Here is a 20,147-nt window from a genome sequence, read left to right on the forward strand (position 1 = left end):
CTCCAAGGACTCGAGGAAAAAACTAACGTAAATTTATTTATGTCGTACCTAATGATTGTGATTGGATCATAATTCTAAGACGAAAACATAATAATATTGTACGAAAACAACTTTGAGGTCACCAATATTTTATTTTACTTTTATGAGCTATGATCAAAGTGAGAATCAGTATAGAATATCGATTTTGACACTTGTTAAATTAGGGCCCATCGTTCAATTGCATTCTCTCGGTACGTTAACCAGCAGAGCGAGGAAGAGAACTTAAGAACGATCCAATCCCTACATGACGGTACAAGAATACAAGGTTCAGAGCCATATAAAGCTATTTGTGATTGTTTTAGATTGGACCATCCAGTAAAGATTTTAGTTTGGTATATTTTCTCTATTTTCGAAGGGATAAAACACAGTAAACGAAATGTAACAAAAAATTGAAGAATTCCGAAGTACATAGTTTCGAATTACACTTTACAGTGTTTGTTTTAGACTACAATACTACATTTGTTGTTGATATCAAAATTCCAGAATAAGATCATACATCTACACTAAGATACATACTGTCACTCCCATACGTCTGTGTGTCATGTACGTGTGCTGAGAAAAATAAGGAACAACCAACAAAAATCAGCTGCAACGAAATTGTCATCTGGTCCTCTACACAAGCCTGTTGAGCATTTTCTGCATCAAACTCCATGCTCTCTTTGCCGTTCGCCATTTATCAAAATGTGAATGAAGCACTTGACTTTTCAGTGGATACAGGTATACAGGTATATAACAGACTAGAATTATGTTTCTTAACATTTGTATATTTGTTAAAACAAAGCTATTTTTTCATATATAACATTAGTTACACTGCTCTCAGAAGCACAGTACAACAATCGCCTATCATTTCTATCAAGATTACAATATGAAACTCATGGAAGAGAAATGATGTACCTCTACAAAAACAAACGAGACCAAACTTGTATAACTGTACCAACAACACTTCAGACTTCTGTAGGACGCAATCCACATATGTGCATCAAATCTGTCAGACTGCAAAACTGGCAACCGTAACCTAAATTAACCTCTTTGGAAAGAATCAATTGACCCTGTGCTAATGTCTGACTAGAATTAGTTCACCTTCATATACATGTTTATTTTCCCTAATCAGTATCCCAATTGCCAAAGGCAAAGGTTAGCGTGTGTGCATACACCTAGCACCTAAAACTGTTCTCAAGTCACTCAACTTTAATACCTCTTTCCTTTGCTATTTGTACAACTGCAGTCCCACTTCCTGTCTTCTTCTTAAGAAAATTATAATAGGATGTCCAAAGCTTAGCAGAAAAAGGATATACTGACAAAGCACATTGATGGAACCTCTCAAACATACCCTGGGCTTCAACTAGATTACTTAATATACCAGACACCTCTACCCATGTATGCTCTGGTGCTACTGGGTAAGCCTGATAGATCGAATTCACCAGGAGTGAGCATGCCCAGAAAGAAACACTAGCAGATGCAATGCCACTGGAAACAGATTTGACAGTTATCAATTTACAAACTGCAGAGGCTAATGAATAGTTGCTGGAAATAAGTCCATAAGAGTCTCGACAAAGTCAACTAGATCTTTTAGATCACCATAGTTTTCGGGCAGAAGAGATGGACCATAGCATGATTCCAGGACTGAATTGATCAGAGAATAATTGTTTGGAATTGGACCCAATATGTTGCTGATTAGCTGTCGTATCCTTGGCTTTCTAATACCTTGGCAAAATTTTCTAGACAAAGGCTCAGAGACAGGTAAAACACGTGAATCAACTAAATATCTATTAAGAAGGCTCAATATCCCACTGCCACATGCATCATCAACTGGGACAAATGCATGAGAGAGACTAAAAATGGCATGCTCTCTCACACAATGCTCAAAATACTCTGGACCGGCAATTTTTAATGCTTTATCTATCGCCAAGTGCGCTTTAAGTTTATCTTTCTGCAATAGTCGATAGAGAGAGAGATTAAGCAACCCAAAAAGCTCATCTTTAGAGTCAAAGTGCGTAAAACAAACATCAGGTTTTGGAGAACAAGATTCTGATGAACCATAAAAGCAATCATCCTCCATGAGATCTCGTTCTCCATTTTGAAGACAATCACCTTTGCAAACAGATTCAAACCAGCGTAACATTAGTTGTTTTGCAAAATCCAACCCTCCACTCACCACTGCGCAATGAGCATACTGATTCCAGATGCACTGAACTCCAGGGATTTCCCTAGGCCACTTACGAAGTGCTTCTTCAAACCCTTCATAATTTAAGTTTCCAAAATAGCTTCTATGCAACCTAGCTGAGGTCAGAATAAGTTCTAAGAATGTTGGATATGCCTTAATGTATTTGTCCAACAAACTCCTACTGCAATCTATGCCCTCGAGAGCTGCTACACACTGAACATGACTAAGACAAAGAAACTGCACTTCCTTCTCATGCTTACCACCATTTAAAGTAACTGAATTTACACCAATTTTCATCAAGTCTAGAGCCCTATGCTTCTTAGAATCTGTTAATTGAATAGAAGGCCATTCTACCACAGATTTAAGTTCCTTCTCCAATTCAAATTGATATGACACAGCATCAGGTAGTTTCTGGTAGATAACTATGTACACACAACAAACCCAAAAGATGCACTTGTCAGATAAAGTTAAGCAGGCAAGTATATCTGAGAGGAATACTGAACCAATGCAAGAACCATCTGTTGCAGTCAGCAAAAGACCACTTATTCTTTGTATGGCTTTGCAAGTACCCCCAGACATGCACAAACAACCCATTGACTGTAAAAATAAGTCCAAAATGCATGCACTAACGTGCACTCTATCCTTGTTGGGCGAATTTGCATGTCGGCAAAGTGCCGCTATCGCAAAATCATAAGCAGCTAAATGATCATCAAGCTTTAGCCGACTGTTGATGTACATAAGCAAGAGCTCGTATGAATCTTCATTGTAGCGGATCTGGCGAACAAGATATTGTATTGCATGCACAGTTCACAATTTAGTCATCCAAAAAAGATACAAAACAGAGATGAATACATTAGATGCAAAAAAATTCACAAAAATTTCATAAACCATTGGCAAAGTACGTAAGATACTTTATTTAACTATCTCCACAGAATAAATAATTCCAACTATCTGTTTTCCACCTGATGATCCAAGTGCTTCTACTACATTCCTATCTAACTAACAGAAGTTTCTTTCTTTCCTTTAATATGTGAAGTATTGTAAAAGGAACCTATTATATATAATCCACCAAAAATCAGCCGTTAAGTCATCATGGAAGTGCACTTTTAGGAATGTCAATTTCGGGTGTCTATATATAAGTACCAAACTAAGTACGAAATCTAGAACAACCCAAAACTTCACCTACAAAATGAATTAAAACCTAGTTTTTGTGGACATGATCTACTGACCATAACAATCACCTATGCAAAAATCCAGCTCGTTTGATATCTTCTAACCTAGATAAAAATTGTTGTCAACTTTAAAAATAAAAATAAAAAAAGTCTAACGAACAGAAATGTTGAGTTTTTGCAATCATCTTTTGCCAATGATAAAAATTATCAAATGAGCTGAATTCTGCATAGGTGATCTTTATGGTCAGTAGATCATGTACACAAAAAACTAGATCTTAATTTATTTTGTAGGTGAAGTTTGGGATGTTTTAGATTTCATACTTAGTTTGGTACTTATATTAAGGTCACAGGTTGGAGCGGGGATCTCATTTGTTGTTCCTATCCCAAACCCAACTCGGGTAGAAAAACTCATGGCCATCCCCATTAACCACCTCCATACCCACCCAACATTAGGCTTGGTCCTCGTGGTGCCCACATCTAGAGGTATTTTTTTCCACCACTCAGCATTTCCCCAAAAAGTGAGTGCCAACTGCCACGTGACTTTTTTGTCTAGGTAGCATGAATGCAACTCTTGAAATTAGCTGTTTATTAGCATTCCTCCAAAGAAGTAAACATCTATCCTCTACTAGGTTGGTAGCATAAAGATTAGCCGGTCAAGACAGATAAGCCCATATATAGATAGCTATCCTCTCACTTTTTTCCTGAACATTTCTGGTATATGTATAAAACTATAAATTGTTGGATTTCAGATTAATCAAAAACATGTTTTCCTAATTTGCTAAGGATTTGTTCCCATCCATTTGATCCTCTCTTTCTTTTATCAATAGTAATAAGTTATAATTCATTCCAATTTTTTGGGTAGTGGTATTGCAAAATTTTAATTCATTCCACTAATAATAAGAAGATTATAAGAACTGCAAAAGATGCTACAAGGCCATCAGCAATGATCCCTCATCTTACAATTGTGACCCAATTACACATAAAATCTACAAAGTCACACCCCGAAAAAAGTAAGAAGCACATTCAATCAAAGAAGGCTCATTGACATCCCCAACTATTCGGTGAATGTTCCTTTTTGTTACGCTAAAAATTCTTGAGTTTCTTCTTTCCATAGTGTCCAAGAAAGACACTAATAAATGATGTTCCATAATGTCCAACCCACTTACTAGATGGTTAATACCCTCAAGAATGCGGTCATGCCCTTTTTTCTAGACATATTTTAGTGCTTTCTATGAAATTTTCCTTTTTTGTAAGTTTTTATATCACAATTGTAAGTTACAAACGAGAAAAATTATTATACATAAGAGTGGATGCTGTTTCCAATGGTCATATATTGTTCGGTTAATATTCAATCTTCTAAGGACATATACTCATATGTAGCGGAAGTAATAATAACAATGCTATTGTGTCAATATTAATATCAATCACCATCATCAGTATCATCTTTATCTTTATCAATATTATACAATAACAATTTAATAACATACGTGCATATCATACTAATTTAACAAAAATTTCAATTTTTTCCAACTAAAAAATTGGTCTACTTAGGAAACGTGAGCAATCATGCATACTACTAGTTTTGATAACAGGTACTATTCCGAAAACACCAATTTCTTTTACAGCTAACCCTGATTTATTATCAATAAAGAGAAAATGTAACCATACCGCAGCAGAAAACATGTCATCTTTTCCAGTGGTGTTTTCGTTTCTATAGAGGATATGCAGATAAACGACCCAGAGGGTTACAGAAGTTGGATCAGCCTCAAGAGCACGAGACAGCACCGATAGAGCCTGCGATAAATTTAATACAGATCATTATCAGATTAAAAAAGCAAATTGCGAAGTTACAATAAATATCACTACAGGTTGAAATAAAATAACTGGCCAACAATACACAAAAATATGAAAGATATATTTAGTCTCTGGAGTATCAGAGTTGCAAACTTCACCTTATTCTTCCCCTCTAAACTATTGATGTCTCCATCAAAAAGAACAAGAGCCATGTCCAAGCATTGTTCAGGATCATCCAAACCATGCCTAATCTGCCTCTATGTATAAAAGAAGTTAGAACAAGTTAAATATAGACTAAACATCATGTAGATGTCAAAAATATATATATAAATAAATAAAGGGCAGCACACAGATGAATAAATCATATATAATAAAAACCAAATGTGAGCGTGAAGGAAAATAATGGAGTTAAAATTTGATGTTCAGTCAGACAAACAACCAAACAAGGCATTTGACCAACTCCAACTGAATTTATTTGCAGACGTTCTTCTAAACTTGTGCTAATAAGAAATGTGTGAATCCCGGATCAAAAGAAAACCCAATGCACATGTGTAGACAAAAGCAAAACATCAAAAATAAATAAATAAACAAACAAATAAAGAACAAAGAGCAACAATAACAAGAAGCCCAAGAAAGTTTTCCATGCTAAATTTTAAAGAGATGAAGACATGGCTAAACTATAATGTGTAAAACGAAGAAAAGAAGTTGGCAGAAAACTACTGAAAAGATATGGAACCCTTTGAGTTCTTCAAACAGTAGGTGTTAGTCAGCCTAACAGAAAAAAGTATCTAAAAGACATCTTAAGTTGAAAATACATACTACACTGCAAGGCTTTAAACATCTGATATTGGACTATATACTAAACATCTCAACCGCCCCTACTCCTCTAACATGTAAACTTTCAGTGACGTGGAGTAAACGTGTCCTTTGGGCCAAATACAACAACCTCCTTTAATACCATCTTAAACTTTAGGGGCATCCGACTCAAAACCAATTGGTGACGAGTGGAGAGGCCCGGGAACTTTTATACTGTCTGTAAACCTTTAAACATCCCATGTGGGACTATACCAAACAACTGAACAGGACCCAACATCTATACCACTGGTTTGCAAATTGCATGCCAGCAACCGTTCAGATAATACCAAATTTGCTAAGAATTTAACATTTAGAAAAACGATGACCAAAAACAGTAAGAGGTTTTTATGTATTTGACAAACCGATGAGTCATCTTGGCTCTGGTAATACACAGACTCCCTGCTCCGACTCATTTGCCACCCAAGACGACCACCAGTACCACGCAATAAGGGCACATTTGAAAGGAGAGTGCTCTGAATCGTATATGGAATGGCTGAGGATGTGCTAAACCCCTTCCGCCGGTATGGACCAATACTCCGCACCAGCCCAGTTCCAGAAGTATGCATCTCAGGTTTGAGAACATCTAAACCAACTAAGTATGTTGGTGGAGCTGATGTAGTACAATGATGGCGACAGCGAGATAAACTGCAGGCACCGGGTATATTTTCAACGTTTGATGATAGTCCATCCTCACAACCTGTAAAAAAGATCATTGTAAACGTTACCATCACGCCTTATTGCGATAATTACGGAATTTGTAAACTATTAAAAGGACGTGTTTGGCTCATTTCATTGAGATTTCACTGTATCTTTCCTCTCTCCAATCTTTCTATTTTACCTATCCTCTCTCCAACGAATATAGTCATTTCCATTTTACTTTTTCCTAAGCAGTAAGCCAGTATACCAACAAAGTAGGAGTCATTTCATTGTAAAATCCTTTCTCTTTAAGGAGGAGTTGTTTTCGCTCATTTTGTGTCAAAGATGGAAACTGAGTTCTATCCTTCTACTTGCCTAATTCATTTCCTATTAAGTTGTTCAAGACTTTCCATGGAATCAGAGTTTTGTGACCCAAAAACACCCAAAATCTCAAAATAACAGGATCATACCAGCAGTTTGAGAGCAATCATGCTGCTTCATACTCCTACCAGAGTAATCCTTCACATGTTGCCACAAGCATTTTCGATCGTTGCATTTCCCTCGGAGCTCAAACAAGCAAACCGGCCAAAAAGGATCAATCGGATGATCACAAGCATAAGAGCCCAATTCTCCCATATTACCTTTTAAAGGTGCTCTTATAACACAAAGTGAAAATTCAGAATGAGTAAGACCACTTTCTTCCTTATGGGATATACTATTTATGCATTTTACCGGAACTTTGTTCTGGATTTCTTTATTGCTAATCGGAGATGAAACCTTCACATGACTAAATGAAAGATTAAGAACTGGAGAAGGCAGTGGAAAAAGGTCCCTAGGTCTACAAGCTTCTGCAGGAGAGGAACTGCTTTCCTCAGGATCACCAATCCTGTGGGCCTGATAATCAGCACACTTGTCACCAGGGACCTGGGTATGGAGCTGGATAGAAGATGAGCAGATACCTCTCCCCAATCCATCAGTACCTAAAAAAAGAGATAGATATATGAGATATATACAAATAATGAAGGAGAAAAGAGAGTTTCTTTTCAAGACGCAACAAATAAAGTCATAAAACCAAACAAAATTCTTAGAACCTGTTAAAATCTCTATCAGTGTGTTACAATATTGTACTACTATTACATACTAGTATACTGCATGGCAGTGGGGAGTGAGCAGAACTGCGGGGAGAGAGAGAGTTGGGTGAAGGAGAAAGGGTATTGGGGGCAAAGAAAAAATGAGAGAGAAGTTGAGGACAGACAGACAGAAACCAACCAACTTGGTTTTTGCCCGCATACCCCCCCCCTTCTGCCAAGATCGTTCGCTCCGCTCACTCGATTATTTCATAGAACAGTTGATATACCAGCTATATTGTACAGAGCAAAGTGTTGGGTGCTAAAAGAAACATGAACAATGTACATAATGCGGCAGAAATAAGAATGCTAGGATGGATACCAGAAGGAATAATTACTAACCAAACTGTGAGAGGAAAATTAAAAGTGGAATTATTAGGTTAAAAAAAAATGGACATGTACAAGTGTATAACGACAACTTACTGATGCACCGGGAAGAAGAGTGAAATTAGTACCAACGCAAGAGAAAAGGAGAGAGACCAATATCGAAAATGATTTTAAAGTTGTATATACTAAGTAGGATGGCTAATAATAGAGAAGATTAGAAAAGGGAGAATTAATATGGACGATCCCATTTATACAGGATTAAGGCAAGGAGGATGATAAGGAGTTATTTCTACTGTCAGCATTTTTTATGACAATATCGTAAGATACAGAGTCAAAACAATCTCATGCACACAAATGCACAATATGATTATGATATGCAAAGAAAATACAACGAGGTGGGATGTAAAGAACAAAATCCTTTTTGTTTCCAGCCATTAGAAATATTTTCCACTTTCAAGGTCTGAATGAACCTAATCTGAACTTTTAAGTTGATCAAGTCCCCTTCCAAACAATCTAACACAAATAGAATAATTTGGCTTTGGAACCGTTCAATTTCATTTGAATATCTAGATCTACATTCTTACCCTTATCTTACTTTAGTGTGCAGAGTAAATATTACATCTTCAATATGCTAATACAAGCAGTAACCAGATATAATGAATACAAACTACAGACTACTCTCGAAAGGGTTATGATTGACCATAAGGAGTTTTGGGCAAAGCACATTTTCACTTTTCAGTGATTCTGGGCATAGAGTACACTGGTACAGCTATTCCTTTCCAACACATCAGAAAGGCTGCATCTTCCTTCCGAGAAATATCCAATGGAGTTCTTCCTGCTCGCTCTATACAGCTATACAATAGAATGTAGGGTGAGGTCCAAATGAAACTCTAGATTGACCTTAACACATCCGTTTAACCACAATTCATACAACGCTTTTGACTAACTACTGAATTAACACCAACCATGAATAAAAACAACCTGATTGACACCACAAAATAACTAAATCAATGCCCATATAGTGTTCAGAGCTATAAAAATTTGACCCTAAGAACCATCCTGTCTTATAATATACTAATAGTAATAAGCTTCTAGAAGTTCTTTTCTGTTCAGTGGGTCTGGAGGGATCTTGATGGAGCAGCTTATAGGTTTTTGATGGACTAGCCAGTTATGTGCCTACTGCAACCAGAGGTGCGAAATAAGTCATACTGAATCCTCCTAACAGATAGCGGTCTTATCACCCAAAAACATTTCCCTGACCCAATCAAGAAACAGTTGCACTGGAATTGTTTCAGTAGCAATAACATGAAATATAAATGAAAGAGAGTGTAGGTCCTTCACAGATTGAAACATTGTGGCACCCAAAAATAAATTTGATATGGTTCCGATTCCTATGCCAGGTAGCCCTAGGCCCAACATCTTACTGGATCACATCCTTATGATTTCAAAACTAGAGGGACGCCCAGAAGTTATGACATCAGGATCTGACTCTTGTTAATCAATTGATATTCCTAGTAATTACCGTGTTCAAACTAGAGGTAAGAGGTCCATAAAATGCAATAACATGTGCTCATCAAATATATTCTGAAGCCAAGTACTATAATAAGATCCCAATCAAAATTGCTACTTACCATACGTATGCAAGAAGGCAACCAGCAACCAAATCTTTAGGTCATAAAATGACTTATTTAGTTAACAGATTTAGCATGTCGAGTACTAAGAATCAAAAGAGAATAAAACTCAGCGAACTTAACATAATAAGATAGGATAATGTATCGTCAATCTAAGATGATTCATTAAAAACACTAAACCTCATTACAGCTAAAATCATGGAGAATAAAAAATACCTTGAAGTTCAGATTTTTGCGCTGCCTCTGACTCCACATCTAGCTGTCTTGACATAGTTGTATGAGAATCCATTTTTTCAACAAGACAATTGGCGTCATCATTAGCAGTGTGCTTCTCTTGATCAAATAGGTTCCTGTTCTTAGAGACATTTTTCACTCCTAGCCGTGCAAATAGTTCAGACCTCAAGGAAGCTTCAAGAAGTGCATAATCTTTCGCACTATCAACCAAAGATGCCCTTTTTGAACTTTCATTGATATCCCAAACTTTTTGTTCAAGATTTTCCACATCCTCGCCTACTACCATGGACTGAGTGGTGTTATGGGAAAACCGAGGCACATCTTCATCTTCATCTGCAGACACATTGGTACGGTGGGAGGGAGTGCAGATACCATTAACAAGATCATTGTCCCTGTAATGCAACAATTTCAGAACACTAGCATCAGGTTCACTGCAAGGTTCGGGATGTACACTGCTTCCCCTCACTTTCTGAGAAGATGTGTGGACAATAGCACCATCTGTGCACTGAATCCTTGAGTCACGATTCAAAACCTCAATTTCAGCATGTGCTTGATGACTTAACGGTGGTAAACTATCAGTATCAGCTTCAGCAACATTATTTAAGGAATGGATTCCATCTTTTGGATCTTTGCTCCAACTTGAATCCTCCATCATAAAAGCACGAAATTGCGCTGAAAATGTTTCTCTTTTCCGATAGTGATAAGTGCATCTTGCATTAGCCTCAATCAATGCTCTTTGGGCTTCACGATAAGCTTTAAATGCACTTCTTTCTTCCAGTTCACACCTGTGTCTGTGCTCTTGCGCTTCTTCTAACTCTTTGTCATGTGACACCTCCATTTGCAATAGAGTTTGTATGTTCACACGGTTTTCTCCAAGAAGGTTCATCTCACCCAAATAATCCCGGAGGGTAGAATTGCTTGGACATGCCTTGTATTCACCACAAAAAATATGCAATTAGTATGACCAAAAAGAGTTATAAGAAAAATGCAACAAGAAACCAAAACAATGCACTTACACTTACATTAAAATCCCCCAACTCTCTCTCTAAAGCAGAATACTTGTTGAAAGTACTGTCCTTTAATTGCGTCTGTAAATTATCACTAGGCATGACTTCATCGCAATCACTGCTCTGAACAACATTATATTCTGTTGCTTTGTCAATGAAGGAAAGAGCCTCCGCAGATGTTCCAGGAAGCTGCGTAACATCAGTATTCTGTAAAATGCACGATGATAAAGTTCACATGACAGATCAAACATGGTAAAATTTATAAACAACATCAGGATCTTGTTGACACGAGTTTGACTAAAAGTCACAATTGTTTGGCATTAGAAATACAGTCACCTCAGGAATGAATCCCGAATATTGTCATGGTAGACCTAAGTAATATTGCCACGAGTCAACATGAAGTTCAAGAAAAATAGTGAAAGTACAGAAAACATGTGCATGTGTCTTCCATAGCCAAGATTCATTCAAAAGCAGCACTATTTGACATACACAACCCACATAAGAAATAAAGAAGCCAGCATGGCAAGCAAACAACATATTCTAGGAGATGATAACAACTGCTAAGCAAACTATGTATGACAGATCATGATAAGCAATGAACAAGTGTATTCCAAATGTATTTAATTGGATATATCCCCATCGCTGATTGGACTCTTTTCATTGAACTTTGGAGCCTAATGCTTGCCTAAGCATCTTCATAAGGAGGCTTCTTTCACTTAAGATATGTTATTTATCGACTGACCAAAAAACAGTAGACAGCAAAGACATCTATTTTCAACTATCCATGGAATTTACAATGCATAACAAAATTGTATTGCATACCTCAACCACTAAAGAAAAGGAAATAATAAGTTTTGAAAGAAACATAAAAGTATGACCATATGGGCCCTGCTGCCCATGGACGGAATCTCATACTACAATATTACAAACAGGAGTTACAACGTAAAAAGGTGAAAGGACAAGCTGAAGACATCAACCTCTCATGTACCCCACCAAAAACACAAAATAAACACCAATTCACAGACTCATAAGAAACTATTGAAAATTTCTTTAGTAGATCAGGAAAAAAATCACGACTTCCATCAAGGGAGTTGAATGATTACATCAGCAAAAAATGAATTGGTAGCTTGCAAGCAATAGGCTTTGGACATGATTGTTTGGGTCTTTCAGGAGTTTTTAATGGATAAAGGTCTCAGAATGCTGTCATTACATTTTTCTTTGCCAGCTATAAGGCTTTGGACATGATTGTTTGGGTCTTTGAGGAGTTTTTAATGGCTAAAGGTCTCAGAATGCTGTCATTACATTTTTCTTTGCCAGCTATAAGGTTTTGTTTGGGGATTGAGGAGAGGGGGAAGAATCCATTTCAAGGACACCAGTCGATTGAGTGAGAGTCCCTTCGCTTTCATTACCATGGCAACCTGCTCTCATTCCTTATCCTATCATAAGAAATGCCTTCTCAGCTAAGTTACATTAACACGGGTACATGTATCCTTATCCAAAACGGATTATTTTTAAATAAGTGTCAATGCTACATGGCTTGTAAGAGGATGTAGATTTGATTACTCACTTTATTTCTCTTTTCTCTCTAGGCATCTAAAGTCCTAATCGAGTCCCTCCTATACCAAATTAAATTAAGTACATAAGGAGTTGGAGGGAAGTGTTTCCTTTTTCAATTGGCAAAATGCCTGAGGAGATTATACCCACAACCTCAGTTGCTTGCAGAATTTCTGCATGTCAAGGTCAAACAACCACAAGAGAAGTTCCATTAGTCTATTGATAATCCTGACCCAATATTTATTAATCCTAAGCCCTGTACCATGTTTTAACCCTACCCAAACAAGGAATTAACGCCTGGGACACGTTTGAAACTATCATCCTTACCAATAAACTATCAATCTTACCAAACCAATCATAATTAAATACTCTACGTCTACGATAACTATGAATATTAAATCCAAAGAAAGGATACCTCCATATTTGATAATCACAAGCTAGGTTACATGGACACGCCATATTTTGAAAAAAATCTGTGTCGGATACGTATCCATGTGTCCGTGTCCGTGTCGGACACATATTGTATTTAATTTACCTCGAATTTCTGATTTACCATCTAATTTAATAAATTTATAATTATTAAAAAATTAATTAATTATTCCTATCCGTGTCCCCGTGTCGATCTTCAACTGCTTGCCGTATCCGACACCCCGTATCCATGTCGGACACCGACACGCGTGCCCGTGTCAATGTAACCTAGATCACAAGACATGTTTAAAAATGTAAAGGTTAGACGCACTAATTACACAGATCAAGCACAGACACACAATGAGCAGTCGAATTTCCAGAAATCCTGTGTCCAATAGATTAACATTACACTAGACTTCCAATGTGATGGTAGCAGATCTTACAAGAATATTCTAAGGAAATAAGGTATAAAGAACTATAACAATCAAAAATAAAATGCAAATGAAGACTACACCAATCTAGATTATAGTACACAGGTACAACAACAACGACAGAAAAAAGATAATCGACTAATTTACCAAAATCAGATGCAAATGGCTAGATGAAGTAAGTCTGTAAAACCAAAATTAACTTACTGGTTTGTTTGGGGAAGACATTTTGACCTGGCATGTACCTACATCTGCTCTAGTTGTTATCTGCAGCAACTGCATGATCGGATTATCAACCCTAGAATGATCAATCGACCTATTATTGTTGCTAGACTGAAGAAAACCGCTAGAGATGTCAGAACCTGATGGGTCATAAGCACCCAGCTTATCTACTAACTTATGACTTTGCACTTTAGAGGATGTGCTTTCTCGAAAAGGTTTAGAAGATTCACCATCTTTCACTATGGGAACAAGATTCCTAGAAGACACTGGAATGTGATTACCAATTTTTGCTGAATGTTTGGTAACAGAATCTAATATGCCTGTCGTAACATCTTTTGGCAATTGGCTGCAAGTCAACTTTTCTCCATCCTGACTGATATCACCAGACAATGACTTTCGCATTATAGATTCACCATTTGTAGCTGGTTCGAGTATTTTCTGCTGCCCATCTAGATTTACTTTCCTCTGATAAGGTTCAAGTTTCAAACGCTTCTTCTCTGGTTCGTTGGAAACTAACCCTCTAGTGTCACCAGCAACCAGTCTGCTCTTCTTGGCTGCAATGCTATTTAGATTAATACTGCCATTACCATGAAATGAATCTGAATCTGTGTTCTTGCTTTGCTGAACTGATTTAGCCTGAAGCCTTATTTGATTCTCTCTTTTTGCAATCTGTTGTCGCAAATCCTCCAACTTGGTATCGTTCCCATTCATACCTGGACTCAGCTCATGCTCCTGGCTAGCAGACACCTTACTGAGGGGATCAGAATTTCGAATACGAGAAACTTGCCCGGCTAAAGATGGTCCTGAACCCCTGGAATTGGCTCCATGGATTTTTGTAATCGAAGAGACAAACGTACGACTTAAAGAAACTTTCTTTGGCATTCTTTTCACTTGATTTTTAACATTTTTCTGTGCATAAATTGGTTCAGATTTTGCTGAAGATCTTTCTTCTCCACATTGGTTTTCTACTTTTTCTGAAGTTGAATCCCGTCTGTGCTCTTGAGAGTCACTCCCACTATCATCGTCTGAGAAGCTTATGACAAGATTGTGATTTGACGCTGACGGGGAATACCAGGCAGAAGAGTAGTGAGTAACAGGTTTAGACGGCAATAGACTTCTAGTAAAGGGCATATTAGAATTCTGTTTGACCGATGTATTAAGCCGAATATCAACAGAGCTGGCAGGGTCATTTACAGGAACAAGTTTTCCTGCAGAAAGAATAACTATCAGAAGGTAACTTAAATAGGTGAGACCTGTGCATAAAGCAAGACCTGCAATATCCATAGTTAAGAATTATGAACCAAAATAACAACAAGCCAACCCCTGAAAGTTTTACCGAAGTGTTGTGGCTTTTCGGCAAATTTTGGTCTCGGAATATGGTCAATATTGAGTGCCCAATTCTCAAAAACCTGTAATTTGAGGAATCTGACAAAACTGATTTCTATGGTTACATTGCAGTAACTTTTTCATTGGAATATCTTCAACAATCCGCAGGTCAGAAAAGATGTTGTTTCAGATAGATAAGCTTGGAGTCCTAACTAACGAATAGCAACTATAGCTCCCATGAACATCAGCTGATCAGCAAGACATATATTCTAAAGAAAAATAAGGAAACTGTGAAGCTACTTTTAGAACTGACACGTGAACAAGTTTGGACGCATTTATTCGTTCTGAAAAAATCACAAAAGACCTATTAAACTGTGCTTTAACAAAAGAAAATAATAACAAAAAGAAAATAAAATAAAAAAAGAAAAGAAAAGAAACAAAGAAACACATGATACTAATAAAAAAAAAATGAAAAAAAGGCCAAAACAAGAAAAACCCCTCAGTTTGCTTTCTTCATAACCCAGAAATTTAAGAAAATTAGCCAAAGCGAGCAAAATGTATTTCCTCTTAGAACCCAATTCACCAAGTTTCAGTAATTACATTGATTTCAAACTTTCAATCTTAGTGAAAAAAAAAAATAGAACTTGTCATCTTTAACCCTATGAGATTAACTAATAATAACCAGTAGAAGCTTTTAGTTAGGCATTATTTCATAATTATCTTCTGATACTTGATTGCAGTCAACTACACTATATAAACTACTGTATAATAAATAACTAAAAAGCAATTATCTTGTAGCTGTAACTATATACAAACGAAAAAAAATACTACCTTTGTTACAACTTATTAGCTTCTCTTTATCCACAACACCACCATTCATCTCAACCGGCGTACCAACGTCAGCAGAAGTATTTGGTATTTCCTGCACACACACACACATATATATATAACCAAAAAACAATATAAGATCTAAAAATGACACGTGGAAAGATAATAATAATAATAAAATAGATCTAAAGATGATGATTACGTCATTATCAGATGAAGAAAGTTCGCCTTCTTCTTTACTATTATTATTAATATTCATTTTCTTATTCTTTTCTTCTTCTTCTTCTTCTTCTTCTTGTTGAGATTGATTCTTTTTTAGATTTGTTATTAAAGTAGTATTATTTATATTCATTGATGCTATCGCTTTTGCTCTCAGTTCTTCTATCTCCATTTTTATTTTTCTTTTCTTTTTTAACTTTTTTCTTTTCTGACTTTTGTATCAAGGCGGTTACTAATGGAAAGTGATTAGGAGCTCTAAGAATTTAATGGACTAAAATGTCCTGTTTTGAGTGAGGCCTTGTGTGCCAAGTTTTGCCCTAATTGGGTAGTGCTAGGGGGTAGGGATTGTCATTTTCTGTAATGTCACATTGTGAGTTCGTGACCGTGAGTCCGTGACACCGTGACCACCACCAAGTCACTAACGCAAGTCTTCTTATTCGAGTGTGACTCTCAGAGCCGTGCTGTACTTCTCTGCAAGGCCCAAAATATCGCCCAGATATCCTAGATATCGCCGATATATCTCATTTTTTTGGGTGCACCGAGATGGAAATATCTAATATATCTCAGCCGAATATTGAATCTATCATTTTTCGATATATTTTGCAATTTTTGATATAACGATATATATTATCTGATATATATTAGATATATCTAATATAAATTGTTGATTTTGACCGATATTTGTTGACTTTGACCGAATATTATTGACTTTGACTGATATATTGACGATATTTCCGATATATCGACATACAAAACAAAATTTTAACTTGTCAACAAAAAAATAGATATCTCTAATATTTCTGATATATTTTGGTTTTTTGGTACATCGAGATATTCACCGAATTCGATATTTTGGTCCTTGCTTCTCTATACCTAGTGTTCATTATTCCGAACGGAATATCATAATTCTGCCCAATATTTTGGTTTTTCAAACAACCGAAAAATATAATATAGTGTCGAAATTTTGATAATTTCAAAATTTATCGAAATTTCAAATATGATAAGGTCGAAATATTATGAATTTCGGTTTTTGGATTTGTCGAAATTCTGAAATCCCAAACTATGTCTATACCTTGATTGATAAATCCACTATCACCTCAATCTTCTCCCTAAAGCTGAGTCCAATGGTTTGGAGCACTAAAACACCAAACCACAATACAATAGTAGATAGGGTTAGCGGGATGGTTTGTTTTTTTACCCGCTAGTGGCATAGGCGTGTAGAGGAAAGCCCAAAACAGTCAACCTATCTAGCCGCCGTTGGTAATTAATAGCAATGGTGGGTGGGAAAAAAAATTGTTTTGTATCCGCCATTGGTAATGGCGTGTAGATTTTTCTGTTTCGATCAAACCCCCTCCACATTTTACCCTTTCTCCCAACTCTATCTCCCTTTTTTGCCACCGAACCAAAATTCCAGCCGCCACATAGTATGACATGTAGATTAGATTTCTTCGATTTCTTCTGGCCGCGACTCGTACTGGCGTGTAGACCATACACTATATCGTTAAAACTGGCGGTATAAATAGGTAATGTTATACCGATAGTATTGGCGGGTTAGCGTTTTGACGCACCATTGGATCACAATTCCTATCATATTTGGTGTTTTGCGACACCATTGGACTCAGCCTAACTAAACATTTCCATAGACATCAATTTGATTCCATCAGCCACAATCCCCGTAGCCACTCCAAAACTATTGTTAAAAATGTGTTATAATTATTATTTTATTTTTTATTTTTATTTTTTTTAAAGTTATGGGGGTTGAGGCAGATCCCTACCTGTTGATTAGACTTCAAAGAGTTATGTACCTCCCTACATTACACCATAATAGGATATTTGCAACACGCACCTTTTTTGCTTTGCAACAGTTATTTACCGTTAGTAAGTTACCAACGCTATATAAGCGTTAGCAATGTTGTAAAGCGTTACTTTATTTTTTTGAATTTCTGGAATTAATTGCTAACGCTTGAAAATCGTTTGGGAAGTGTTACAAATTCAAAAAACCAAAACAACATCGAAATTTCGAAAAAAGAAATCGCGCTCGGTATGTTAAAATAGAAAACCTCTCTTTCTCTCTCACAGCCGCTAGGTTAGGGTTTTCTTATCTTTCTCTTCTTCAACCCCTCCTCCTCTTCCCTAGAACAATCACTTCCTACCTTCTTCTTCCTTTTCTAATTCCCAACAAATGGATTGTGTTGAAACCAATCCATCCCATCTTCTTAAAAAAAAAAAAAAAAAATCTTGACAGAGCTCGAAACTAATAATAATAAATCAATAAATGGCTAGAAAATCATCAATCTCTTCCTCATCATCCAATAATCGTTGGAGATATATTCTCTCATCTTATTATCTGAAACATCCTAAACGATTAGCTTTCCTTTTCATTTCATTCGTTTTCCTCACTTTCTTCATTTGGGATCGACAGTCTCTCATCAGAGAACACGAGGTAACACTTTATTCTTCTTCTTCCTTATTATTATTATACTTTTAACTAATTAACATGATTACTAATTGGCAGGCAGAGATTACCAAATTATCTCAAGACTTGCTTCGATTGCAGAATCAACTGCAAGAATTTAAATCTGCTTCAGGTGAAACTATGATTACGAATGTTCTTAAGGATGATCCGGACATCCGGTTGACGTTCAACGGAGAGGGAAAGTCAAAGAAGTTATGCTTCATGCATGGACTTGTTATGAAAACTATGCTTGGGGACAGGATGAACTTCAGGTTTGTTTTTCTTTATTTCCAGTTACTTAGACTACTACTTCTTCATCACGTTCAATCTTCTTGTTTGTAGCCACAGACGAAGAATGGTGTTAACAACTTTGGTGGCCTTGGAGCAACTTTGATAGACTCTCTTGATACACTATACATTATGCGGTTAGATGAGCAGTTCCAAAGGGCTAGAGAGTGAGTTACACCTTTCTATTTTAGAGCTCAAAATTAGCAAGGGAATCATCTCATCTTGTTTATCTCATATTGATAGTGATTGCTCAGCAGGAACCCATATTGTTGTTAGAGGAAGGCACATGAAAGTGAGTGTACTTAGTTTGCTGACTCCAAATCAATTAAATAAATGTTATGGAGGCATCCCCAGACATCCTTGTCTCACCAAATCTCTCGCGATCCGGTTCAGATTCCCAATCATCCAGCGGTAACCAAACAACGTGTATGAAACTCAACTTAACGTGGATGGATAGTGTCGATTTTTGTTCACAGTTGTACTTGTAATCGCTTTCGGTTTAAATCATTCAGCTAGAATGCCCACGCCTCTCGTTATACATTGTTTTTGTAATTATATTTGCAAAGTATTACCGTCTAATGATACAAGTAATAACTGAGTTCGAAGTTACGTAATATGTGACTTGGGTTCTCTAATCTTTGTCCTCCTTGAGTCTATTGCAACGAAGTCCGATCGATGATTCTATGAAAATTGTATTTTATTATTTTTCATTTCCATTTGACACGGTGTTTGCATAGTTAGAACTAATGAACGATTTTTTCTTCTCTTGTTTATCCCTGTAGAAGCAAAGAAAAGACATCTATACAGCTTGATAATCCCTTTGATGCTCGATGGACAATATTCCCGAGAAGCCAGTGACATTTACAGAAGGAGCCTCGTACAGTCTTATCATACTTGCTGGGCTTGGTGTTGCTGCTATCGCAGGATATGCTGTTTTTAAATAGCTTATCTTCCAACCGAAAGAGTGAGTGTATTGCATTCCTTTCTCTTGAAATATATTTTGTCTAAATTTTTGGGTGTCAAGGAGTTGATTATAGATTAAAATTTAACTGCAACCTCATCACTCCTTTTAGGTACAAGGTTTATGGGAAGGCTCTGGAAAGGGTACAAGACGACGGTCAAGTTGGTTGAAAAGCCTTTCGTTTCTAGTAGGAGTTGCTTTATAGTGAGGATTCCTTGAACTTAACATGGATAGTTCTAAACGGTTGGGGGTGGGGGGATTGACTTTTTTTTTCAGCCTTATTTTATCACATTAAATTTTATTTGTTTTCTCACAATGGTGCTTTGAACTGATTTTTCATCTGCTGAGTACTTGTGGCAGAGTGAAATTTTTTATCTCTCCAAGGGTTTCTTGAGTTTGATTTAATTCAACGTGTCATAAAGGATGTAAAGGTGTAGTGTAGACTCTATTTCATGGCTTATTGATAAATTCT

General features: G+C 36.6%; 1 protein-coding gene across 2 annotated transcripts; it reads right to left on the reverse strand.

Annotated features, from left to right (window-relative positions):
* Positions 1-428: 428 nt before the first annotated feature.
* LOC147488748 (zinc finger C3H1 domain protein) lies at positions 429-16,206 on the reverse strand. 2 transcript variants are annotated; one of them, XM_086569706.1, is made up of 10 exons: positions 15,955-16,206; positions 15,756-15,846; positions 13,584-14,806; positions 11,002-11,193; positions 9,962-10,907; positions 7,131-7,640; positions 6,387-6,721; positions 5,328-5,420; positions 5,044-5,169; positions 429-2,977 (listed from the first exon to the last, which is right to left on the reverse strand). In XM_086569706.1, the coding sequence occupies exons 1-10, from the start codon at positions 16,141-16,143 to the stop codon at positions 1,550-1,552; spliced, it is 5,133 nt and encodes a 1,710-aa protein (XP_086425832.1). In that variant the 5' UTR covers positions 16,144-16,206; the 3' UTR covers positions 429-1,549. The 2 variants fall into 2 exon arrangements, with proteins under 2 accessions (XP_086425832.1, XP_086425831.1); XM_086569705.1 differs by having other exon boundaries at positions 5,328-5,426.
* Positions 16,207-20,147: the final 3,941 nt, after the last annotated feature.

Source organism: Coptis chinensis, chromosome 7 (assembly GCF_015680905.1).
Source record: "Coptis chinensis isolate HL-2020 chromosome 7, ASM1568090v1, whole genome shotgun sequence".
Classification (NCBI taxonomy): domain Eukaryota; kingdom Viridiplantae; phylum Streptophyta; class Magnoliopsida; order Ranunculales; family Ranunculaceae; genus Coptis; species Coptis chinensis.